The 26304-nt window shown below is 45.1% G+C and overlaps 2 protein-coding genes across 8 annotated transcripts in view; one reads left to right on the top strand and one right to left on the bottom strand.

Moving 5' to 3' along the window:
- Positions 1–42: 42 nt before the first annotated feature.
- LOC106574895 (AP-1 complex subunit sigma-2) lies at positions 43–9918 on the bottom strand. 6 transcript variants are annotated; one of them, XM_045698341.1, is made up of 6 exons: positions 9636–9918; positions 8473–8651; positions 7864–7972; positions 6345–6482; positions 2769–2777; positions 43–2575 (listed from the first exon to the last, which is right to left on the bottom strand). In XM_045698341.1, exons 2-6 carry the CDS (start codon positions 8649–8651, stop codon positions 2528–2530), a joined length of 483 nt encoding a protein of 160 aa, XP_045554297.1. In that variant the 5' UTR covers positions 9636–9918; the 3' UTR covers positions 43–2527. The 6 variants fall into 6 exon arrangements, with proteins under 6 accessions (XP_045554297.1, XP_045554298.1, XP_045554294.1 ...); XM_045698342.1 differs by lacking the exon at positions 2769–2777 and having other exon boundaries at positions 9636–9917; XM_045698338.1 differs by lacking the exons at positions 2769–2777; positions 6345–6482; positions 7864–7972; positions 8473–8651; positions 9636–9918 and adding an exon at positions 5427–6338 and having other exon boundaries at positions 43–800; positions 852–2575.
- Positions 9919–10100: 182 nt separating this feature from the next.
- Positions 10101–26304, top strand: part of LOC106574892 (phosphorylase b kinase regulatory subunit alpha, liver isoform) — a 36265-nt gene continuing 20061 nt past the window's right edge. The window contains exons 1-20 of one of the 2 annotated variants that reach the window (XR_006759871.1): positions 10101–10384; positions 10546–10637; positions 12765–12923; positions 16177–16224; positions 16397–16565; positions 16703–16785; positions 18092–18172; positions 18351–18449; positions 18949–19095; positions 19702–19755; positions 20789–20911; positions 21156–21251; positions 21461–21568; positions 21687–21765; positions 22044–22178; positions 22264–22373; positions 23684–23828; positions 25049–25127; positions 25293–25432; positions 26016–26186. Coding sequence is in view for 1 of the 2 variants with exons in the window: in XM_045698325.1 (XP_045554281.1) it covers positions 10560–10637; positions 12765–12923; positions 16177–16224; positions 16397–16565; positions 16703–16785; positions 18092–18172; positions 18351–18449; positions 18949–19095; positions 19702–19755; positions 20789–20911; positions 21156–21251; positions 21461–21568; positions 21687–21765; positions 22044–22178; positions 22264–22373; positions 23684–23828; positions 25049–25127; positions 25293–25432; positions 26016–26186 (2104 nt within the window). In the remaining variant the exon portion in view is untranslated. The remainder of the gene's footprint in view (positions 10385–10545; positions 10638–12764; positions 12924–16176; positions 16225–16396; positions 16566–16702; positions 16786–18091; positions 18173–18350; positions 18450–18948; positions 19096–19701; positions 19756–20788; positions 20912–21155; positions 21252–21460; positions 21569–21686; positions 21766–22043; positions 22179–22263; positions 22374–23683; positions 23829–25048; positions 25128–25292; positions 25433–26015; positions 26187–26304) is intronic. The other variant, XM_045698325.1, reaches the window with a different exon arrangement.

Here is a 26304-nt window from a genome sequence, read left to right as displayed (position 1 = left end):
CTTTACATTTTCTGTGAAAAAAAAGCCCAGGCAAAACAACCATTCTGCTAATCCATAGACATTTGTTTTAATGATTTACAGTATTTGAGAGAACTGAAGTAGTGACAGTTGTCTGTGTAAAAGAAATGCAATACTTTGAAATGATTCATAATGTACACAGGAGCAAGACATGGTGCCCTATTCCCTATATAGTGCACTTCTTCATAGGGCTCTGGCCAAAAGTAGTGCACTATGTAGGGAATAGGGTGCCATTGGGGATGTCACCACAGTTAAAGAGCAAATACAGTACAAGCTGACAGATACAGAGAACATTAAATGTCCTAACAGGACACCATTCTGGTCATTGGTAAAGGAGGAGCAGTCTGTACGGTAGACAGGGAATTACATTAAATGTCCTAACAGGACACCATTCTGGTCATTGCTAAAGGAGGAGCAGTCTGTACGGTAGACAGGGAATTGCAACAGGTTTAGGCTTCTTTAACCCATGGTTTTTGTAAACAATTCAATAACTGGTCATGTCCGTGTGCACTAAGCACAGGCAGTGATATAGTGGGAGTACCTCATGATTTGTGCTTCAATTGTCACAACCTTCCTCATAACAAGTAGCCTGTTATGATTCAAACTGAATATTCCAGTTTCACGATCGCTTCATGAACAGAACAATTCAGTTCAGAACCAGGCTACGAAACAAGCCCTAAATGCATTTTCATTGACAGTTAAAACATTGTGTGACGAATAGAAGTTTGATTAGTAACAGAATCCCTTTTTGTTCATTTTCACTGGTGTTACTCTTCCCTTGCCTTTTAAAGCATGCAGAGTGGGCGGAGTCCCCAGTGATACTCTTCCCTTGCCTTTTAAAGCATGCAGAGTGGGCGGAGTCCCCAGTGTTACTCTTCCCTTGCCTTTTAAAGCATGCAGAGTGGGCGGAGTCCCCAGTGTTACTCTTCCCTTGCCTTTTAAAGCATGCAGAGTGGGCGGAGTCCCCAGTGATACTCTTCCCTTGCCTTTTAAAGCATGCAGAGTGGGCGGAGTCCCCAGTGATACTCTTCCCTTGCCTTTTAAAGCATGCAGAGTGGGCGGAGTCCCCAGTGTTACTCTTCCCTTGCCTTTTAAAGCATGCAGAGTGGGCGGAGTCCCCAGTGTTACTCTTCCCTTGCCTTTTAAAGCATGCAGAGTGGGCGGAGTCCCCAGTGGTACTCTTCCCTTGCCTTTTAAAGCATGCAGAGTGGGCGGAGTCCCCAGTGTTACTCTTCCCTTGCCTTTTAAAGCATGCAGAGTGGGCGGAGTCCCCAGTGTTACTCTTCCCTTGCCTTTTAAAGCATGCAGAGTGGGCGGAGTCCCCAGTGGTACTCTTCCCTTGCCTTTTAAAGCATGCAGAGTGGGCGGAGTCCCCAGTGATACTCTTCCCTTGCCTTTTAAAGCATGCAGAGTGGGCGGAGTCCCCAGTGTTACTCTTCCCTTGCCTTTTAAAGCATGCAGAGTGGGCGGAGTCCCCAGTGTTACTCTTCCCTTGCCTTTTAAAGCATGCAGAGTGGGCGGAGTCCCCAGTGTTACTCTTCCCTTGCCTTTTAAAGCATGCAGAGTGGGCGGAGTCCCCAGTGTTACTCTTCCCTTGCCTTTTAAAGCATGCAGAGTGGGCGGAGTCCCCAGTGGTACTCTTCCCTTGCCTTTTAAAGCATGCAGAGTGGGCGGAGTCCCCAGTGGTACTCTTCCCTTGCCTTTTAAAGCATGCAGAATGGGAGGAGTCCCAGGTGTGTTTGTGCTGTCTTCCCAACTGAATGACATAGGAGGTAGCAAGACAGTACAAAGATCTGGGACTCAGGCTATACAGAGCACGGCTTGGGTCAATTCCATTTAAATTCAGGAATACACTGATATTCCAATGCACATTTCCTTCAATGATTTTCAATGAGTAAAAATTGTAAATTGGTTTACTTTCTGAATTGATTGGAATTGAAATAGAATTGACCCCAACCCCGAGAGAGCACATATTTTTCCCTAAACACCATTTATCTTCAAAACGATATGATTATAACACAGTGTTCTTTGGTCAAACAATGAAAGAATGAACATGAATACTTTAAACTGTAACACTTCTTAAATACTGACATAGTTTTGCTTACTTGTGAACATCCCATTTAAGTAAAATGGGGTTTCTTACTCTTTATGATATACTTTGAATTGTTTTAAGTTCTCGAGACTAGACTGAAGTTAAAATGCCCGTCACAGACATGTCATGTACAACAAAACACTGACTTAAGGAAGGTGGGTGAGATTTCAGTTATTATTGGTGTAGTTTGTGGCTACTGGCTGCATATACCCTAGGGGTTTCAAAAGGTGAGTGTTGACAAGGTACAAAAAAAAGGAACAGACAGTTGGCACAAGTAACATTAACATGATAAGAGTTTTAGTACAAGACAACACTACATCACATTAAAGGAGAGAGAACAAGATGTTTGGGCCCTCGTGAAGAGAGAGAGAGTAAAGAGAGAGGGAGATAGTTGGGTCAGTGATGGAGGGAGGGAGTTTATGTCAGGCCAATCTCCTCCAGGACACTCCGTGGTGCTTCAGCTTCCTAAAGGAGGGAGGGAACAGACAAGAGGATAGGTGAGAAGGATAAGACACGAGTCAGTCTGAAGACGGACCAGTTTGATTGGTTTATGGAGTGCACACAAGAAAAAAGGTGTTTAAAGCCTAAATGCAATGACTTGAGTAACTGCTCCAACGCCACTATTAAATAAAGCATATCAGGTAGAGTTAACACTTACTTTGGCATCCTAGCAGGAGGTGAAGCACGGAGAGAGAGAAAAGCACTGTTTGAATACAACTGACCGCTAGAACAGCTGGTCTAAATCAGTGGAGGCTGCTGAGGGGAGGACGGCTCATAATAAAATGCCTGCAATGGAGCGAATGGAATGGTATCAAATCATGTGTTCCGCTCCAGCCATTACCATGAGCCTGTCCTCCCCAATTAAGGTGCCACCAACCTCATGTGTTCCAAATGAGCAATAAGGGAAAGGCACAAAATGTCCAATCCAGACATTAGTTGTGGCTTCAAAATTGGGCTATTAACAAGGTATTTAATCAATAATAGCTCAGACACATCGGTAGGATTGTCAAATGTTTTCCTGCTGACAGTACTTAGCACCTCTGAACAGAGTTTTCACACAGCGAAGTCCTCAGTCTCGTTAAAATACTCCAAACCAGAAGATGGCAATAGCGTTGTTTGGCAATGGATGTCCGTGTGTGTTGCTTTATGGTCTAGTCTAGTCAACGTTAGCTAGCTGCACTAACGTTGCTACTGTTGTAGAATGCCCTTTTGATACTAGCCAGATGGCCACAGCTAGATAACGAGCTAGCAAGATATATATTTTTTTTATTCACTCTCCATAATCGTATACAGCCCATACAGACTTTTAGCTAGCTGGCTAACCTTAGCTAAATGGTTAGCATGATTCGCTAGCTAGCTAAGTAAAGGGACTCTCGGCAGACGGCTACAGGCTGCTGCTTCATGAAAACGAATCCATAGTGATTTAATTATGTTACTAGCGACAGTAGATAGCTAGCTTGGTAAAGCATTTAGTGTTGTGTGCATTGTGCTGCACTGACCACCTCATTCGTTTCATATGATGTGCATGACTGCCAGGCTCAGTAAGCTAACCAATAGATGGTTGTTTAGCAGAGACGTGGTTGGCTTATTGGTGTTTGTCTGAATTCGCTGGTTAACGCACCAGCCAAGCTTGTTCTGGGAGGGCGCGATCCTTCTTTCATTAGACTGTTCACAACATGGAAACTATATTTCAACGAAAACATAAAATGTGCACTTGTCTCTCAAACACAAAGGGTGTCCATAACGCGCTTTGGTGATTGCATTTCACTTCCTTTGTTATAAAATACATTTTACCAAGACAAATGTGATTCTTCATATTCTCAAATCGTTCAGTGGGGTCTTTCTCTAACATATCACTAACACTATATCCAAAAAGTCGGATTTCGTACACTAATACATCCCATAATAAGCACCGAGCTCTGTTGACAGAACAAGATTGAACTAGTTGAAACGAGCCACCTACTTACTATTCATTGTTGCCATCTGACCATCCAGAATCACAACACGTCGCCTTCTGTCCCATTGAAGCGCTCGCATCGTTTCTGTCACATTGTTAACCAAGCCTTGTTTAAACTAGTAAACATTATCAAACCTAAAACAGAAATAATCCTTCTTCGAGCACAAACTCTTCAGCTACACGTAAAAGATAAAGACTTGCCCTGTAAAAAAATATTATGCAGCTTTATTGTTTTGGTTCGAACAATTCTGATGAAAAGGGTGGATTAGACCGGAAAAGTACCCCCCCACACTTTTTTTGTCACTCCTGCCCCCCCCCCACCCCTGTCTGGCAGTCAGATTCTCCAGTGTTTCATGCTGATGGTAGTCATGAATGAGAGCTGAATAGTGAGTGAAGCCCTCTTTATGAACAGAGGCAGTGAGAGCTCAGACAGCCAACCCTGGGGAGGTTCCCATAGCTCAGTCATATGGCTGTGGATGCAGGCAGTGAGAGCTCAGACAGCCAACCCTGGGGGGGTTCCCACAGCTCAGTCATATGGCTGTGGATGCAGGCAGTGAGAGCTCAGACAGCCAACCCTGGGGAGGTTCCCATAGCTCAGTCATATGGCTGTGGATGCAGGCAGTGAGAGCTCAGACAGCCAACCCTGAGGAGGTTCCCACAGCTCAGTCATGTGGATGCAGGCGGTGGGAGTGCCTGGAATACCAATGCCACCGACAGGCTGCCAGACGAATAACATTAGCCTAAATACAGTAGTACTATAGACAAACGCTTTTAACGCAAATCTAAAGTCAAGAATGACATATAGGAATCAGAGAGATGGAGAGAGAAAAAGGCCATACTACCAACTCATCCAGGGCATAGCCCAGAGATGTCATCATTACACCAATTCATCCAGGACATAGCCCAGAGATGTCATCATTACACCAACTCCTCCAGGACATAGCCCAGAGATGTCATCATTACACCAACTCCTCCAGGACATAGCCCAGAGATGTCATCATTACACCAACTCCTCCAGGACATAGCCCAGAGATGTCATCATTACACCAACTCCTCCAGGGCATAGCCCAGAGATGTCATCATTACACCAACTCATCCAGGGCATAGCCCAGAGATGTCATCATTACACCAACTCATCCAGGACATAGCCCAGAGATGTCATCATTACACCAACTCCTCCAGGACATAGCCCAGAGATGTCATCATTACACCAACTCCTCCAGGACATAGCCCAGAGATGTCATCATTACACCAACTCCTCCAGGACATAGCCCAGAGATGTCATCATTACACCAACTCATCCAGGACATAGCCCAGAGATGTCAGGGCCAGAGCAGATCCCCCTGATGGGAGTCTTACCTCCTGCAGCAGGTCAGCCTGCTCTATAGCCTTCAGTACGTTCTTCTTGGAGGTCAGGGTTAGTGTTGGGGTCAGATGTTAGGGGTCAGTGAGGAGTCTTACCTCCTGCAGCAGGTCAGCCTGCTCTATAGCCTTCAGTACGTTCTTCTTGGAGGTCAGGGTTAGTGTTGGGGTCAGATGTTAGGGGTCAGTGAGGAGTCTTACCTCCTGCAGCAGGTCAGCCTGCTCTATAGCCTTCAGTACGTTCTTCTTGGAGGTCAGGGTTAGTGTTGGGGTCAGATGTTAGGGGTCAGTGAGGAGTCTTACCTCCTGCAGCAGGTCAGCCTGCTCTATAGCCTTCAGTACGTTCTTCTTGGAGGTCAGGGTTAGTGTTGGGGTCAGATGTTAGGGGTCAGTGAGGAGTCTTACCTCCTGCAGCAGGTCAGCCTGCTCTATAGCCTTCAGTACGTTCTTCTTGGAGGTCAGGGTTAGTGTTGGGGTCAGATGTTAGGGGTCAGTGAGGACTCTTACCTCCTGCAGCAGGTCAGCCTGCTCTATAGCCTTCAGTACGTTCTTCTTGGAGGTCAGGGTTAGTGTTGGGGTCAGATGTTAGGGGTCAGTGAGGAGTCTTACCTCCTGCAGCAGGTCAGCCTGCTCTATAGCCTTCAGTACGTTCTTCTTGGAGGTCAGGGTTAGTGTTGGGGTCAGATGTTAGGGGTCAGTGAGGAGTCTTACCTCCTGCAGCAGGTCAGCCTGCTCTATAGCCTTCAGTACGTTCTTCTTGGAGGTCAGGGTTAGTGTTGGGGTCAGATGTTAGGGGTCAGTGAGGAGTCTTACCTCCTGCAGCAGGTCAGCCTGCTCTATAGCCTTCAGTACGTTCTTCTTGGAGGTCAGGGTTAGTGTTGGGGTCAGATGTTAGGGGTCAGTGAGGAGTCTTACCTCCTGCAGCAGGTCGGCCTGCTCTATAGCCTTCAGTACGTTCTTCTTGGAGGTCTCCTGAGCCTCTCCTCCTAGCAGGAACTCATCCAGGATGAAGTAGGCCTTCTCAAAGTTAAAGATGATGTCCAGCTCACACACCTGACATGGAGACAGACACAGACACCAAGAGGGAACACATTGGAAGATTAGTTTTCCTAGTCCAACGTATTCATTCCAAATGGTAAAGCGATTTGAACAGCTCCATTAGACACAGGAACACCCAGACCCTGTTCCAATAACAACATGTATACTTCTTCCCCATCTTACAGAACATTTGACCATTTGGATAGGCGTTACGCAATGGTGCTTTAACATATGGCCACTGTCATGAACACCAACAGGACCACTGAGAGAACAGTATGGCCACTGTCATGAACACAGAGAACAATATGGCCACTGTCATAAACACAGATAACATTATGGCCACTGTCATAAACACAGATAACAATATGGCCACTGTCATAAACACAGAGAACAATATGGCCACTGTCATAAACACAGAGAACAATATGGCCACTGTCATAAACACAGATAACAATATGGCCACTGTCATAAACACAGAGAACAATATGGCCACTGTCATAAACACAGAGAACAATATGGCCACTGTCATAAACACAGATAACATTATGGCCACTGTCATAAACACAGATAACAATATGGCCACTGTCATAAACACAGAGAACAATATGGCCACTGTCATAAACACAGATAACAATATGGCCACTGTCATAAACACAGATAACAATATGGCCACTGTCATAAACACAGAGAACAATATGGCCACTGTCATAAACACAGATAACATTATGGCCACTGTCATAAACACAGAGAACAATATGGCCACTGTCATAAACACAGAGAACAATATGGCCACTGTCATAAACACAGAGAACAATATGGCCACTGTCATAAACACAGAGAACAATATGGCCACTGTCATGAACACAGAGAACAATATGGCCACTGTCATGAACACAGAGAACAATATGGCCACTGTCATAAACACAGAGAACAATATGGCCACTGTCATGAACACAGAGAACAATATGGCCACTGTCATGAACACAGAGAACAATATGGCCACTGTCATGAACACAGAGAACAATTGGCCACTGTCAGAACACAGAGAACAATATGGCCACTGTCATGAACACAGAGAACAATATGGCCACTGTCATGAACACAGAGAACAATATGGCCACTGTCATAAACACCACCCAGGAGAACAATATGGCCACTGTCATAAACACAGAGAACAATATGGCCACTGTCATGAACACAGAGAACAATATGGCCACTGTCATGAACACAGAGAACAATATGGCCACTGTCATGAACACAGAGAACAATATGGCCACTGTCATAAACACAGAGAACAATATGGCCACTGTCATGAACACAGAGAACAATATGGCCACTGTCATGAACACCAACAAGACCACAGAGAACAGTAGCAGTGTGAAATATGAAGACTCACACTGCCAAAGTACTTATCCAGCAGCTCTACGTATCTGTGGATGATCTCCAGCGTGATGAGCTCATTGTCCTGATCCTCCACCGCACAGCAGAAATACAGGCTGGCGTATCTGGAAGACAGGATAATACAGGGATAAACAACAAAGGCCCTAACCTTGGGCCACATTCTGACAAACATATTTTCGTTCAGCAAGGATAATAACGAATAACAAAAGCATCAGATGGCCTTCATCATTCTGAGAATGAGTGCTGTAACAAAATGGCCCCCTGACTGAAAACAAAACCATAAGGGTGCCTCCCTAGCAGGAAAGTCTTATTGAAAACCAACCTTCTAAACCTTGGCACAATTGTAGTATAGTGCTTTGAGACTATACTACAATTTACTTTTCAAAACCGGGCAATTTCAGGAAGTTAAAACTTTAACAAAGATTGTGAAATTCCCTTCCTGAATTGACCTCAACACTATCAGATGGAGTCCACATTTCCCCCCATTAACCCCGTCTGTCTGTCTTGTAGATGATATTGAGGTCCCTCCACTCCAGGAAGGAGCACATCATTTCCCACCATTAACCCCCTTGCCTGTCTGTGTGTCTGTCTTTCTTTCTCTGACCTCTTATAGACGATCTTGAGGTCCCTCCACTCCAGGAAGGAGCACATCTTGGGCTTGCGGGCTAGAATGGTCTGGACCAGGTCCCTGGAGATCTTCTTCCTCTCTTTGTCTGACAGGGGAACATACCACTTCTGCAGCCGCAGCTTACCCTGCCGACTGAACAGCAGCATGAACTGCATCTGGTGGGAGGGAGGAGAAGAGATGAGGACAGAGGAGAGGAGAAAGAATGAGAGAGGGAGAATGAGAGGAGGATGGAGGAGAGGACAGAGGGAAGGGCAGAGGAGGGAGGGGATGGGAGGAGAGGAGGAGAGAGAGGGAGAATGAGAGGAGGATGGAGGAGAGGACAGAGGGAAGGGCAGAGGAGGGAGAGGGGATGGGAGGAGAGGAGGGAGAGGGGATGGGGCGAGGAGAGAAAGGGCGAATGATAGGGGACAGAGGAGTGGGAAGGAGGAAGGTAAGAGTAGGGAGAGGGGATGGGAGGAGAGGAGGGAGAGGGGATGGGAGGAGGAGGCGAGGGGATGGGGCAAGGAGAGAAAGGGCGAATGAAAGGGGACAGAGGAGTGGGAAGGAGGAAGGTGAGAGGAGATATGAGAGGAGACAAGGATCAATACAAGTGTAACAGAGGTGGTTTGGTGGGCTTTAGCTCATCGGGATGATTCCGTCTTAAGGAGCACAGGAGACTTGAACCCAGTCTGTTCAGTAAAGTGATAAATACAGAGGCAGGGTGAGAGGGTGTATGTTGGAGCAAGGAGGTAAAGTTGCAAAACATAAATGGTAGTTTGCTTACATAGCTAGTGAAAGGTATTCTCCATAGTCAAGACCTCATATGGTCTTCTCGGTCTAACTATCTAGCCAACTGAGGATTTTCCTATCAAAACACAGACATTTTCCCAGTCATATAACTAGTTAGCCTAGTTGTTGTTAGTTAGGTAGCTTATGTCCCTCAGTATATCCATCAAATTTGAGTGTAAAGCTAGCTCAGAGATGGACAGGGGAACAATCTTTGCGTAGCGAGCGCTAGCAGCTAACATGCACAGTAAGGATGTCTAGCTAGCTACTTTTTCAATGGCTTTTTGTGGACATTATCAGAAGCACAGGACGCTTTTTCGTTCAACATGTGCAATTGCAACGACTGGCCAAACAAATAAGGAGGTAAAACGTACCTTTATCTTGATTGTTGACTCAAAAACACTATGAATTGTTGATTCAGATCTATTCAATAGAAATGTGCAGTCCACCCCGTGAAGTCCAGCGTTCAGAGGGGATGCAGTTACATCTGTTTTGATTGGTTAACACATCTACTGTCCGGATTTTTGATTGGCTTAAAAATTCCGTTATCCCAGTCCTTGTTTACTATGCATGCAGAATGTAAATGGACAAGGTGGGGTCGCACTGGCATCAGTCAAAGTATTCTGAAAATATGAAAATATTAGCTTGAACAGAATGATGCCGAGGTGATACAAAGACCACACGAAGCAAAAGAGAAAGCAAAGCCGAAAACAGATCAGGCCCTCTTTGTTGGTTTAAATCTAGATCTATGTTATGTTAAAAATAACAGATTCTAACAATACTTCATAAACGTAATAACCAAGTCATCTTCTCTACGTTGGCTGCTCTAGCGCCCCCTTTATGGCAACTGTATACAGGACATTCTGTCCACATCAGGAAGAGGAGAGGCAGATTGAGAGACCGAGAGGAGCCGCAATCTGTTACGTGTGAAGGAATGGTGTATGTTGAGCTAAAAACACCTCTGCGACGTGAAGTATTCGGTCATATTTTGACACTGATGCTACTGCGCTGCAGCAACTAGGAGTTTTATGAAATGCGTTGAATGAATGTGGAATTGTTAGCTACTACTGCGAAGCTGTCAACAGCGATATTTATGCATTGCACAATAACTGATGGGTTCAAGGTAGGTGACTTTCTATGCAAAGTAATGTTATTTGATTACAGCATACTGCAGTACTTTTACTATTGCGAATGCTTCACATGTAGTCAGGACTCACGACTACTGTACCCCACTATAAATAATCCTGCTCTAACTACTCGTCTGTCATCATTTCATATTGACAGGTAGAGACGGCAACATGCGGAGCCGCAGTAACTCGGGTGTGAAGCTCGATGGATTCGCCAGGCTCGTTCATGAGACTATTCTATGTCACCAGGTATGTTTCATTATATCACGTACCACTGCCAGACACCATACCTGGTGACGAATAACAGTCGTACAGTTGCCATTTGCAATGAAAGAAGTCATGCACAATAGGTCTAATGACATTGATACCTCAGTAAAATCCCCACAGTAGGCTGAATGTCTGTTACTTATCCTTAGAAAGCCAAGAGTCAATAGCTCTGGGCAAACTGTCCCGGCGTGGACTCCCTAAAATAAATAAAAGCTTGGACAAAGGTCAACTTAAAATAGAGAGAACATAGAAAGTATTTGTCTTATCTACTCTACTTGAGTTAAGTCAACAGTCTTTCTCTCTCAATTCAATTTCAATTTAAGGGGCTATATTAGCATAGGAAACATTTGTTTACATTGCCAAAGCAAGTGAAAAAGATGATAAACTAAAGTGAAATAAACAATAAAAAAAATGAACAGTAAACATTACACTCACAAAAGTTCCAAAGAATAAAGACATTTCAAATGTCATATTATGTCTTTATACAGTGGTGTAACGATGTACAAAAGGGAAAATAAATCAACATAAATATGGGTGTGTGTATGTGTGTGTGTGTGTGTATATATATATATATATCTAGTGGCTAGCTACAGTGCATTTGGAAACTGTTCAGACCCCTTGACTTATTCCACATTTTGTTATGTTACAGCCTTAATTTAAATATATTTTCCCCCTCATCAATCTACACATCATACCCTATAATGACAAAGCGAAAACAGGTTTTTAAAAACAAAAATACCTTATTTACATAAGTTTTCAGACACCTTGCTATGGGACTGTAAATTGAGCTCAGGTGCATCCTGTTTACATTGATCATCCTTGAGATGTTTCTACAACTTGATCCACCTGTGGTAAATTCAATTGTTATGACATGATTTGGAAGGCACACACCTGTCTATATAATGTCCCACAGTTGACGGTGCATGTCAGAGCAAAAACCAAGCCGTGAGGTCGAAGGACTTGTCCGTAGAGCTCTGAGACAGGATTGTGTCGAGGCACAGATCTGGGGAAGGGTAGAAAAACATTTCTGCAGCATTGAAGGTCCCCAAGAACACAGTGGCCTCCATCATTCTTAAAGGAAAGAAGTAGAGCTGGCTGCCCGGCCAAACTGAGCCATCAGGGGAGAAGGGGCTTGGTCCGGGAGGGAACCAATAACCCAATGGTCACTCTGACAGAGCTTCAGAGTTCCTCTGTGGAGATGGGAGAACCTTCTGCAGCACTCCATCAATCAGGCCTTTATGGTAGAGTGGCCAGACGGAAGTCACTCCTCAGTAAAAGGCACATGGCAGCCCGCTTGGAGTTTGCCAAAAGGCACCTAAAGGACTCCCAGACCATGAGAAACAAGATTCTCTGGCTACCCAGACCCCTCTTTTACGCTGCTGCTACTCTCTGTTTATAATCTATGCATAGTCACTTTAACTCTAGCTACATGTACATATTATCTCAACTAACCTGTGCCCCCACACATTAACTCTGTACCGGTACCCCCTGTATATAGCCTAGCCTGTTATTTTACTGCTGCTGTTTAATTATTTGTTACTTTTATTTTCTATTTTTTACTTATCTATTTTTTACTTAACACTTATTTAAAAAAAATATCCTTAAAGCATTGTTGTTTAAGGGCTTGTAAGTAAGCATTTCACTGGGAGGTCTACACCTGTTGTATTCGACACATGTGATGTGACATACAATTTGATTTGATGAAACCAAGATTTAACTCTTTGGCCTGAATGCCAAGAGTCACGTCTGGAGGAAACCTGGCACCATCCCTACGTTGAAGCATGGGGGTGGCAGCATCATGCTGTGGGGATGTTTTTCAGCGGCAGGGACTGAGAGACTAGTCCGAATCGAGGGAAAGATGAACAGAGCAAAGTACAGAGAGATTCTTGATGAAAACCTGCTCCAGAGCTCTCATGACCTCAGGCTAGGTTGAAGGTTCACCTTCCAACAGGACAAGGACCCTAAGTACACAGCCAAGACAACGTACAGTAGGAGTGACTTCGGGACAAGTCTGTGAATGTCCTTGAGTGGCCCGGCCAGAGCCCAGACTTAGATATCTATCTACCTGCCTGTCTAACCTGCCTGTCTAACCTGTGTGTGTGTCTCCAGAACCCAGTAACAGGCCTGTTGCCCTGCAGTGTCCAGCTACCAGATGCCTGGGTGCGTGACAATGTCTACAGCATCCTGGCGGTGTGGGGTCTGGGGATGGCCTACAGGAAGAACGCTGACCGGGATGAGGACAAGGCCAAGGCCTACGAACTGGAGCAGGTGACTGGCTGGCTCGCATCTCACAGCAGGCTCTGTCAAAATAGTGTTGTGTCCCCCATACTGACTGTACTGTGTGATCTGTGTTGTGTCCTCCATACTTACTGTACTGTGTGATCTGTGTTGTGTGTCCCATACTTACTGTACTGTGTGATCTGTGTTGTGTCCTCCATACTTACTGTACTGTGTGATCTGTGTTGTGTCCCCCATACTGACTGTACTGTGTGATCTGTGTTGTGTGTCCCATACTTACTGTACTGTGTGATCTGTGTTGTGTCCTTCATACTTACTGTACTGTGTGATCTGTGTTGTGTCCTCCATACTTACTGTACTGTGTGATCTGTGTTGTGTCCCCCATACTTACTGTACTGTGTGATCTGTGTTGTGTCCTCCATACTTACTGTACTGTGTGATCTGTGTTGTGTGTCCCATACTTACTGTACTGTGTGATCTGTGTTGTGTCCCCCATACTTACTGTACTGTGTGATCTGTGTTGTGTCCTCCATACTTACTGTACTGTGTGATCTGTGTTGTGTCCCCCATACTTACTGTACTGTGTGATCTGTGTTGTGTCCTTCATACTTACTGTACTGTGTGATCTGTGTTGTGTCCTCCATACTTACTGTACTGTGTGATCTGTGTTGTGTGTCCCATACTTACTGTGTGATCTGTGTTGTGTGTCCCATACTTACTGTACTGTGTGATCTGTGTTGTGTGTCCCATACTTACTGTACTGTGTGATCTGTGTTGTGTGCCCCATACTTACTGTACTGTGTGATCTGTGTTGTGTCCCCCATACTTACTGTACTGTGTGATCTGTGTTGTGTGTCCTCATACTTACTGTACTGTGTGATCTGTGTTGTGTCCCCCATACTTACTGTACTGTGTGATCTGTGTTGTGTCCCCCATACTTACTGTACTGTGTGATCTGTGTTGTGTGTCCCATACTTACTGTACTGTGTGATCTGTGTTGTGTGTCCCATACTTACTGTACTGTGTGATCTGTGTTGTGTCCCCCATACTTACTGTACTGTGTGATCTGTGTTGTGTCCCCCATACTTACTGTACTGTGTGATCTGTGTTGTGTGTCCCATACTGACTGTACTGTGTGATCTGTGTTGTGTCCCCCATACTTACTGTACTGTGTGATCTGTGTTGTGTCCCCCATACTTACTGTACTGTGTGATCTGTGTTGTGTGTCCCATACTTACTGTACTGTGTGATCTGTGTTGTGTCCCATACTTACTGTACTGTGTGATCTGTGTTGTGTCCCCCATACTTACTGTACTGTGTGATCTGTGTTGTGTGTCCCATACTTACTGTACTGTGTGATCTGTGTTGTGTGTCCCATACTTACTGTACTGTGTGATCTGTGTTGTGTCCTCCATACTTACTGTACTGTGTGATCTGTGTTGTGTCCTCCATACTTACTGTACTGTGTGATCTGTGTTGTGTCCCCCATACTTACTGTACTGTGTGATCTGTGTTGTGTCCCCCATACTTACTGTACTGTGTGATCTGTGTTGTGTGTCCCATACTTACTGTACTGTGTGATCTGTGTTGTGTGCCCCATACTTACTGTACTGTGTGATCTGTGTTGTGTCCCCCATACTTACTGTACTGTGTGATCTGTGTTGTGTCCTCCATACTTACTGTACTGTGTGATCTGTGTTGTGTCCCCCATACTTACTGTACTGTGTGATCTGTGTTGTGTCCTTCATACTTACTGTACTGTGTGATCTGTGTTGTGTGTCCCATACTTACTGTACTGTGTGATCTGTGTTGTGTGTCCCATACTTACTGTACTGTGTGATCTGTGTTCTGTCCTTCATACTTACTGTACTGTGTGATCTGTGTTGTGTGTCCCATACTTACTGTACTGTGTGATCTGTGTTGTGTCCTTCATACTTACTGTACTGTGTGATCTGTGTTGTGTGTCCCATACTTACTGTACTGTGTGATCTGTGTTGTGTCCCCCATACTTACTGTACTGTGTGATCTGTGTTGTGTCCCCCATACTTACTGTACTGTGTGATCTGTGTTGTGTCCTCCATACTTACTGTACTGTGTGATCTGTGTTGTGTGCCCCATACTTACTGTACTGTGTGATCTGTGTTGTGTGCCCCATACTTACTGTACTGTGTGATCTGTGTTGTGTCCCCCATACTTACTGTACTGTGTGATCTGTGTTGTGTCCTCCATACTTACTGTACTGTGTGATCTGTGTTGTGTCCCCCATACTTACTGTACTGTGTGATCTGTGTTGTGTCCTTCATACTTACTGTACTGTGTGATCTGTGTTGTGTGTCCCATACTTACTGTACTGTGTGATCTGTGTTGTGTCCCCCATACTTACTGTACTGTGTGATCTGTGTTGTGTCCTCCATACTTACTGTACTGTGTGATCTGTGTTGTGTCCTCCATACTTACTGTACTGTGTGATCTGTGTTGTGTCCCCCATACTTACTGTACTGTGTGATCTGTGTTGTGTCCTTCATACTTACTGTACTGTGTGATCTGTGTTGTGTGTCCCATACTTACTGTACTGTGTGATCTGTGTTGTGTCCCCCATACTTACTGTACTGTGTGATCTGTGTTGTGTGTCCCATACTTACTGTACTGTGTGATCTGTGTTGTGTCCTCCATACTTACTGTACTGTGTGATCTGTGTTGTGTCCCCCATACTTACTGTACTGTGTGATCTGTGTTGTGTCCTTCATACTTACTGTACTGTGTGATCTGTGTTGTGTGTCCCATACTTACTGTACTGTGTGATCTGTGTTGTGTCCCCCATACTTACTGTACTGTGTGATCTGTGTTGTGTGTCCCATACTTACTGTACTGTGTGATCTGTGTTGTGTCCTCCATACTTACTGTACTGTGTGATCTGTGTTGTGTCCCCCATACTTACTGTACTGTGTGATCTGTGTTGTGTCCCCCATACTTACTGTACTGTGTGATCTGTGTTCTGTCCTTCATACTTACTGTACTGTGTGATCTGTGTTGGAAAGGAGGTCTGAATATTCCTTGACTGCAAGGCCCCGACCTCATGACCACACTGTGTCAAAACAAAACATTCCTTTACAGAAACATGTTAGTGTTTTCCATGCATGTTGTCCTCTGATCTATGTTGTAGGCCACAGGCAGAGATTGGCATATTTCAGTCCTTGGAGTCCTGAATAGATAAACTTGGGAAAGCAGGAGTTACCGATCCATGTAAGGTGTGGTAAATATCTATATTTGTATTATTCTACAGAGTGTTGTCAAGCTGATGCAAGGGCTGCTCCAGTGTATGATGCGACAGGTGGGTTACCATGGTTACTGTCCCATTTCTTCTACCATGTAACAACACAGTCACTAGTATATGGCATAAGGGCAACAATGCACTATACTGTGGGAGCATTTCTGTATGTGTTTCTCCCTTGGTCTGGCTGTGTAATAGCCTTTTCTGAGCATGTCAGTGTGTCTGACTACAGGTGGCCAAGGTGGAGAAGTTTAAACACACCCAGAGCCCCAAGGACTGCCTGCACGCCAAGTACCACACTCCCACCTGTGCTACCGTGGTGGGGGACGATCAGTGGGGACACCTGCAGGTTGATGCCACCTCTCTGTACCTGCTGGTCTTGGCTCAGATGACCGCCTCAGGTACCGTAGTGTGTGTGTGTGTGTGTGTGTGTGTGTGTGTGTGTGTGTGTGTGTGTGTGTGGTGGATCGTGTCATTGTGAAATAACTTGACTGTATACCAGTGGCGTTGTTCTTTATCACTCTCTGGTCTTCTCCAGGTCTTCGTATCATATCAACCCTGCATGAAGTGGCTTTTATCCAGAACCTGGTCTTCTACATTGAGGCTGCTTATAAAGTTGCGGTAGGTAATGTTCAAGGTCTGTTTGAGCGAGGCTCTATTCTTCTAACCTCACTAGCATACGACTTAGCAGGAAGTAATAGAAGTGTGAACAGTAATAGAGAGAGAAGCAATACTATTACTGAAGATCACATAGGAATACCTGTAGAGATAGTGGTGACTATAGATGAACACCTTACCAAACAAGACCTTTTACATGGCTTATACAGTATATTGGAAAAGCCCACACAGTGAACTTTCTGATTGGTTGGTAAAATAACTTTCAATACATTTCATTGGTCAACATGGGAACATCAGCACTTAACCCCAAAAGCATCAACATATTTTTAGCTTAAAAGCGCCAAAAGTCTGTGTAGTCAGCTACAACAGATAATTATAAACTAAATTATAAACTAACTGTCAGGGAAAAACTACTTAGCCAAATATAGCATTAACATGATGTCAACAGAGAGCTGACATGGTACTGAAAAATAAACGGTTCAACTGGTCAACAACTGACGTTTCCCATCCAGGAGAATGTGTCTTAGTTAGCGACTTCACTAAGCAGAATACATTTCCCATCCAGGAGAATGTGTCTTAGTTAGCGACTTCACTAAGCAGAATACATTTCCCATCCAGGAGAATGTGTCTTGGTTAGCGACTTCACTAACCAGAATACATTTCCCATCCAGGAGAATGTGTCTTAGTTAGCGACTTCACTAACCAGAATACATTTCCCATCCAGGAGAATGTGTCTTGGTTAGCAACTTCACTAACCAGAATACATTTCCCATCCAGGAGAACATGTCTTGGTTAGCGACTTCACTAACCAGAATACGTTTCCCATCCAGGAGAATATGTCTTGGTTAGCGACTTCACTACCCAGAATACGTTTCCCATCCAGGAGAATATGTCTTATTTAGCGACTTCACTAACCAGAATACATTTCCCATCCAGGAGAATGCGTCTTGGTTAGCGACTTCACTAACCAGAATACATTTCCCATCCAGGAGAATGCGTCTTAGTTAGCAACTTCACTACCCAGAATACATTTCCCATCCAGGAGAATATGTCTTGGTTAGCAACTTCACTAACCAGAATAAGCAGATAGTCCAGAATCTCCCTGTCAGCGTTGTCCTTTTCTGAGAATAGCACAGTTTCTGAACCGACGTGAGGAGTTAAAACAGAGTGCATATGTCCTACTGATTACTATTTGTGTAAATAGAATATACTGTATATATTGGATTAGGTAAAATACAATTATATATAGGTTCAAATTATTTTAAACCTGGTTGTCATGGTAACTCTGTGTGTGTCTCTCTCTGTGCAGGATTATGGGATGTGGGAGCGAGGGGACAAGACCAATCAGGGGATCCCAGAACTGAACACCAGCTCTGTGGGAATGGCCAAGGTACTGATGCTTTAGATGTAATACTTGTCCTATATGTAACAATGATAATACATGGTCTCCTTTTATGCCTCCAATCGTATCTTAACTACCATATCTAGACTCATAACAGTCCTCTTATCGCAACACAGCTACTATATCTAAACTCCTAAAACAACAACCTGTTGGGTTTTATGTTCAGGCTGCATTGGAGGCCATTGATGAGCTGGACCTCTTTGGGGCTCATGGAGGACCCAAATCTGTCATTCACGTTTTGCCGGACGAGGTGGAGCACTGCCAGGTACTGTGATAAACATGTCCTATCTTCTCTAGCCTGGTGAGGGCAGTGTCCAGTCTGGTTTAATCTTCTCTAGCCTGGTGAGGGCAGTGTCCAGTCTGGTTTAATCTTCTCTAGCCTGGTGAGGGCAGTGTCCAGTCTGGTTTAATCTTCTCTAGCCTGGTGAGGGCAGTGTCCAGTTTGGTTTAATCTTCTCTAGCCTGGTGAGGGCAGTGTCCAGTCTGGTTTAATCTTCTCTAGCCTGGTGAGGGCAGTGTCCAGTCTGGTTTAATCTTCTCTAGCCGGGTGAGGGCAGTGTCCAGTCTGGCTTAATCTTCTCTAGCCTGGTGAGGGCAGTGTCCAGTCTGGTTTAAGCAGATTATTTTATAAACCTTAAAATTATATGTATGAAACTGACCATTGTCTTACGTCAGCTAGCATGACTGATGTCTCCTGGCAACACGGTGGTGTCAGAATGACGCCATCTGTCAGAAACTGACCCGTTTCTATTTGACCTCTCCAGGCTATCCTGTGCTCCATGCTGCCACGAGCCTCCACCTCTAAAGAGATTGATGCTGGTCTGCTGTCAATCATCTCCTTCCCTGCCTTCGCTGTGGAGGACGCAGACCTGGTCACCATCACTAAGACTGAGATCATATCCAGGCTACAGGTAGATAGGATCCTGTCTAGACTGGACCACAGATACAGTGAGATCATACCCAAGATACAGGTAGATAGGAGCCTGTCTAGACTGGACCACAGATACAGTGAGATCATATCCAAGCTACAGGTAGATAGAAGCCTGTCTAGACTGGACCACAGATACAGAGAGGTCATACCCAATATACAGGTAGATAGGAGCCTGTCTAGACTGGACCACAGATACAGTGAGGTCATACCCAATATACAGGTAGATAGGAGCCTGTCACTGGCGTAACAGGTAGATAGGAGCCTGTCTAGACTGGACCACAGATACAGTGAGGTCAAACCCAATATACAGGTAGATAGGAGCCTGTCTAGACTGGACCACAGATACAGTGAGATCATACCCAATATACAGGTAGATAGGAGCCTGTCTAGACTGGACCACAGATACAGTGAGATCATACCCAATATACAGGTAGATAGGAGCCTGTCTAGACTGGACCACAGACACACTTTAGGGGCTAGTTGATTCCCAGACTCAGATTAAGCCTAGCCAATGGGAAACCTCCATTGGCTATGCTTAATGGTGCTCTAGAATGATGTTTCTAAATGACTCCGTTCTCTTCTCCAGGGACGCTATGGCTGCTGCCGTTTCATCAGAGATGGATACAGATGCCCAAGAGAGGTACTGTTCGAACCGCTATTTCCTGCATAATACTTTTTACTCACCAAGATCCAACCATGTTGAACTAACAAATTACCTGTTGGCGTTTATAAAATTACAGCAAAACGTCCTGTTTCCATCACAGCTGTCATGATGTACCGTAATTTCCGGACTATTAAGCGCACCTGAATATAAGCCGCACCCACTGAATTAAAAAATAAATATTATTTTGAACATAAATAAACCGCACGTCTATAAGCCACAGGTGCCTACCGGTACATTGAAACAAATGAACTTTACACAGGCTTTAACGAAACACGGCTTGTAACAAAAATAAATAGGCTTTAACGAAACACGGCTTGTAACAAAAAATAAAAAATTAGCAGTAAACAGTAGCCTACCAAGAAAGTCATTGGTTACCATCTTCCTCCTCCTGTGCACTGAAACCATCTCCTTCGGTGTCGGAGTTGAATAGCCTCAGAAATGCTTCATCCGATATTGGATCGTTTTCATTGTCGCTCTCGTCACTTTCATCCGGAGGTAAATCCCCCGCTGAGCCCTCTTCAACACGCAGCAGTCCAGCCTTTCGAAACCCATTGATGATAGTGGATTTTTTGACAATGCTCCACGCTGTCAGGACCCACAAATTTGAAAGCGGGAAAAATCCATATATTAGCCACGTCATTGTTCCGGAATTTACGGTAAACGTGGTTACAGATAAAACAGTATAAATTAAAGGAAAAATGCACTTAAAATCTGTTGGTATTTTTGTCATTCGTCCACAAAGTGTTACTTGCCACATCATCATGATGCGTTTTGCATCTTATGATGACACTACTTTGCTTCTTGAAAGTCCAATATCTTGAAAACTTGACTGCTGACATGCAAAACATTTTGGTACTGTATCAAGAGTGGACTAATGAAAAAAATACCAAAAGATAGTCCTGTAGTGGGTTTTTCCTTTCATTTAACTCTCGTTTAAAGATTAGCCTTGTTCTTTTTAGATAAGAAATTTGGTGTAATATTTCCGTGTTTGTCTGTATGTCTTTCTCAGGACCCGTCCCGTCTCCACTACGACCCAGCTGAACTCAAACTGTTTGAGAATATAGAATGTGAATGGCCAGTGTTCTGGACCTACCTCATTCTGGACGGCATCTTCAGTGGAGACCTAGTACAGGTGTGTGTGGCAGTGTTGGTTCCGTCCCTCTCCTCGTCCCAACCTGGGTTCCATCCTGAGACCCTCTGAATACGCCTGTCACCCATGAAGCATCGTTACCTGTCACTCCACAAAAGCTGTGTCCAATTCAGATCAAGAGAAACAACTACTTCTAGGTCTCAGAGCGGGTGATGTCAGACCGCTAGACCACCCCAGGCCACGTGTCTGCATGTATAACATGTCCTTTCCTGGTTCCTGTCTCCAGGTGCAGGAGTACAGAGATGCTCTGGAAGAAGTCCTGATCAGAGGGAAGCCCGGGATCTGCCTGATGCCTGAGCTCTACGCTGTCCCACCTGAAAAGGTATCGCCATGGCCCTTTGAATACAACTTTATTCTCCATGTGTAAATTGGAAATCCGTCTTTCTTTAGGGCACGTCAGCTTTACTCCTTGTGCCAATATGGACTGTGGAGAAGTAACAGTCCACACTTGCTACCTTTCTGAATCCTGATAAGTAACAATGTCTCTACAACTAAGTGAGGAAGACCGTAAATGTGTGGTGTTTCCCTCAGATGGAGGAAGAGTACGGGAACCCTCACTCCGTGGACAGAGTGGCTATGGGTCAGTTACCTCACATGTGGGGACAGTCCCTCTACATTGTTAGCTCTCTGCTGGCTGAGGTAAAAACATCCTGCTGGCGTCTTCTAATAGAGTGACTCTGTCTCTGTCTACCACAGTGAGGTGTTGGTTGGTGGTTTTCTCGCCTCACTGTTCTCTCTCTACGTCTGTTCCTTCAAGGGATTCCTCGCCCCTGGAGAGATCGACCCTCTCAACAGGCGATTCTCCACCAATTTCAAGCCGGACGTAGTTGTACAAGGTTTGCAGCATGTCTGATTTCCTCTCATGCAGCTGGAAGACATTCTACATCCTTTAACTGTAGAAGTAATATACAGTTCTAGACTTGTTATTTATTTAACTTGTTTTGTTAAGATCATTTGCTCTGTGGTCAGGGCTGCCTATCTGAGAGTTTCCGTTCCCTTTTGTGTGTGTGTGTGCCTTCATGTATGTGCGTGTACAAACCATTTGTTTCTGTGTACATACCTTAATTTGTTTCTCTGTGTATGTGTGTGTGTGTGTGTGTGTGTACGTTGGCAGTATGTGTGTTAGCAGAGTCGAAGGAGATCCAGGAGCTGCTGAAGAACGATGAAATAGAGGTCCAGACCATCTCTGAGGTCCAGCCCATCAGAGTCATGCCTGCTCGCATCCTCAGCCACGTCTACGTCAAACTGGGTACAGTTACAAGTACTTAGAAAGCCTTCGTAGAGCATTCATAAAGCCTTCATAAGCACTACAATGCTAATGAATTGTTTCACAGGAAACTGCAAGAAGTTGAATCTGAGCGGGAGGCCATACAGGCACATTGGAGTTCTGGGAACCTCGAAATTCTACGAGATCCGGAACCGCACCTACACATTCACCCCTCAGGTGACCTACCTTGTTATTACCTTAAGATAGTAGAGGTCCTATCTCCCTAAATGCTCTTGTTAAATCCTAATCTAGCACACCTAGGGCTGTATCCACAAAGCAGGAATCTGGTTAAAACCTGTTTTTAAGACAAAAAAAAAAAAATCCCAGCTCAGAGTAGGTTTTAGGATGATGTTAAGATACTGCCCAGACAAACTCTGAACCAGGAGGAAAATCATGAAAGTTGATCTCAGCTGGTAATCACGACAGTCAAAAGTTTGGACACACCTACTCATTCAAGGATTTTTCTTTATTTGTACTATTTTCTACATTGTAGAATAATAGTGAAGACATCAAAACTATAAACTAGTGTTAAACAAATCAAAATATATTTTATATTTGAGATTCTTCAAAGTAGCCACCCTTTTCCTTAATGACAGCTTTGAACATTCTTGGCATTCTCTCAACCAGCTTCACCTGGAATGCTTTTCCAACAGTCTTGAAGGAGTTTCCACATATGCTGAGCACTTGTTAGCTGCTTTTCCTTCATTATGCGGTCCAACTCATCCCAAACCATCTCTATTGGGTTGAGGTCGGGTGACCTCAGTGTATATATATTTGGATACGGCCCCTGATTCTACTAATTATCTGCTCATCAAGACCTTGATTAGCTGAATCAGGTGTGTTTGTGAAGGGCTGAATCAGGTGTATTTATGTAGGGCTGAATCAGGTGTGTTTGTGTAGGGCTGAATCAGGTGTGTTTGTGTAGGACTGAATCAGGTATGTTTGTGTAGGGCTGCATCAGGTGTGTTTGTGTAGGGCTGAATCAGGTGTGTTTGTGTAGGGCTGAATCAGGTGTGTTTGTGTAGGGCTGAATCAGGTGTGTTTGTGTAGGACTGAATCAGGTATGTTTGTGTAGGGCTGCATCAGGTGTGTTTGTGTAGGACTGAATCAGGTATGTTTGTGTAGGGCTGCATCAGGTATGTTTGTGTAGGACTGAATCAGGTGTGTTTGTGTAGGGCTGCATCAGGTATGTTTGTGTAGGACTGAATCAGGTGTGTTTGTGTAGGGCTGAATCAGGTGTGTTTGTGTAGGACTGAATCAGGTATGTTTGTGTAGGGCTGCATCAGGTGTGTTTGTGTAGGGCTGAATCAGGTGTGTTTGTGTAGGGCTGAATCAGGTATGTTTGTGTAGGGCTGCATCAGGTGTGTTTGTGTAGGACTGAATCAGGTATGTTTGTGTAGGGCTGCATCAGGTATGTTTGTGTAGGACTGAATCAGGTGTGTTTGGGCTGGAGCAGTAGTTTTGGCCATCTCTCTCCTCTCCTTTAGTTCCTGGACCAGCATCACTTCTACCTGGCTCTGGACAATCAGATGATAGTGGAGATGCTAAGGACGGAGCTGTCCTATCTCTCCTCCTCCTGGAGGATGACCGGACGCCCCACCCTGACCTTCCCCATCACCCACAGCATGCTGGGTAAGTACCCTTCCCCGTCACACACAGCATGCTGGGTAGATACCCTTCCCCGTCACACACAGCATGCTGGGTAGATACCCTTCCCCGTCACACACAGCATGCTGGGTAGATACCCTTCCCCGTCACACACAGCATGCTGGGTAAGTACCCTCCCCTTCCCCGTCACACACAGCATGCTGGGTAGATACCCTTCCCCGTCACACACAGCATGCTGGGTAAGTACCCTCCCCTTCCCTGTCACACACAGCATGCTGGGTAGGTACCCTCCCCTTCCCCGTCACACACAGCATGCTGGGTAATCCCCCCTTCCCCGTCACACACAGCATGCTGGGTAAGTACCCTCCCCTTCCCTGTCACACACAGCATGCTGGGTAGATACCCTTCCCCGTCACACACAGCATGCTGGGTAAGTACCCTCCCCTTCCCCGTCACACACAGCATGCTGGGTAGATACCCTTCCCCGTCACACACAGCATGCTGGGTAGGTACCCTCCCCTTCCCGTCACACACAGCATGCTGGGTAGATACCCTTCCCCGTCACACACAGCATGCTGGGTAAGTACCCTCCCCTTCCCTGTCACACACAGCATGCTGGGTAGGTACCCTCCCCTTCCCCGTCACACACAGCATGCTGGGTAAGTACCCTCCCCTTCCCCGTCACACACAGCATGCTGGGTAGATACCCTTCCCCGTCACTCACAGCATGCTGGGTAGATACCCTTCCCCGTCACACACAGCATGCTGGGTAGATACCCTTCCCCGTCACACACAGCATGCTGGGTAAGTACCCTCCCCTTCCCTGTCACACACAGCATGCTGGGTAGATACCCTTCCCCGTCACTCACAGCATGCTGGGTAGATACCCTTCCCCGTCACGCACAGCATGCTGGGTAGATACCCTTCCCCGTCACGCACAGCATGCTGGGTAAATAACTACACCTTCCCCATCACACACAGAATGCTGGGTAAATAACTACACCTTCCCCATCACACACAGCATGCTGGGTAAATACCCTCCCCTTCCCCATCACACACAGCGTGCTGGGTAATCATTCTGTGTTGTTTGTGTGACTTCTGGACTAAACATTTATTTAAATAGAATTCAAGGCTTAATCTGTGTCCAGGAAACTGACTCTTGCTGGGAAACTACATTCTGTATGGGACAAACAACGTTTATTGATTGGTTGGTTAATTGATCATGTTTCCCTTGTTGTTCCCAGTGGATGATGGTGAGAGCATCGACCCGTGTATTCTGTCCACTCTGAGGAAGCTGCACGATGGATACTTTGGAGGGGCAAGGTCAGACTGACTCTCTTCCATTTCTAAGATCACTCATCTTAAGACAGCTCTCTGGATATTTACAGAAGGAAATGCTAGGCTCCACTATTTATGTCACTACATCCCTGGTTGTGGAAGTTCTAGTGATGTCCTATTTGGTTCCATTCCATCTTGTGTGTTTTGCAGGGTTCAGATGGCAAACATCTCCAGCTTCCAGACTACCTCGTTCCACACAGAGCTCAGCTTCCTCGACGGAGACACTGATGACGACCTGCTGGAGAATGAAGAAGATGAGGAAGATGAAGAAGAAAGTTATGTCCCCTCAGGTACGTCAGTCGTGGTGTGCTGTGTGTGTTTGTCTGTATAGGTCATTGGTGTGCTGTGTGTGTTTGTCTGTATAGGTCATTGGTGTGTGTGTGTGTTTGTCTGTATAGGTCATTGGTGTGTGTGTGTGTGTTTGTCTGTATAGGTCATTGGTGTGCTGTGTGTGTTTGTCTGTATAGGTCATTGGTGTGCTGTGTGTGTTTGTCTGTATAGGTCATTGGTGTGTGTGTGTGTGTGTGTGTTTGTCTGTATAGGTCATTGGTGTGCTGTGTGTGTTTGTCTGTATAGGTCATTGGTGTGCTGTGTGTGTTTGTCTGTATAGGTCATTGGTGTGCTGTGTGTGTTTGTCTGTATAGGTCATTGGTGTGCTGTGTGTGTTTGTCTGTATAGGTCATTGGTGTGTTTGTCTGTATAGGTCATTGGTGTGTGTGTGTGTTTGTCTGTATAGGTCATTGGTGTGTGTGTGTGTTTGTCTGTATAGGTCATTGGTGTGTGTGTGTGTTTTGTATTTGTGTTTGCATGTTTGTGCTTGCGGTATGTAATATCATATTGCTGAGTCTACATTTAACTCCCGCCCCCCTCCAGGCAGCTCCAAGGACATGTTTGACCACTACCTCAGCCAGCTGATGCAGAGCACAGCCACCAAGTGTCATCTCCCTCCCATCCAGAGGGGGCAGCACCACGTGTTTAGTGCTGAACACACCACCAGAGACATCCTCTCCTTCATGGCCCAGGTCCAAGGCCTCAACATGCCTAGTAAGTTATCATCACATTTACTGTTTGTTTATTCACCAAGTGTTAGGTTTAGGGTAATGTTTAGGTGTATGTATGGGACTCTGTTGGTTTCTACTGTATGGTTGGGACTCTGTAGGTT

This window comes from Salmo salar, chromosome ssa16, assembly GCF_905237065.1.
Source record: "Salmo salar chromosome ssa16, Ssal_v3.1, whole genome shotgun sequence".
Taxonomy (NCBI): domain Eukaryota; kingdom Metazoa; phylum Chordata; class Actinopteri; order Salmoniformes; family Salmonidae; genus Salmo; species Salmo salar.
The sequence above is the reverse complement of the archived record's forward strand: the minus strand, read 5'-3'. Positions and strand labels throughout refer to the sequence as shown.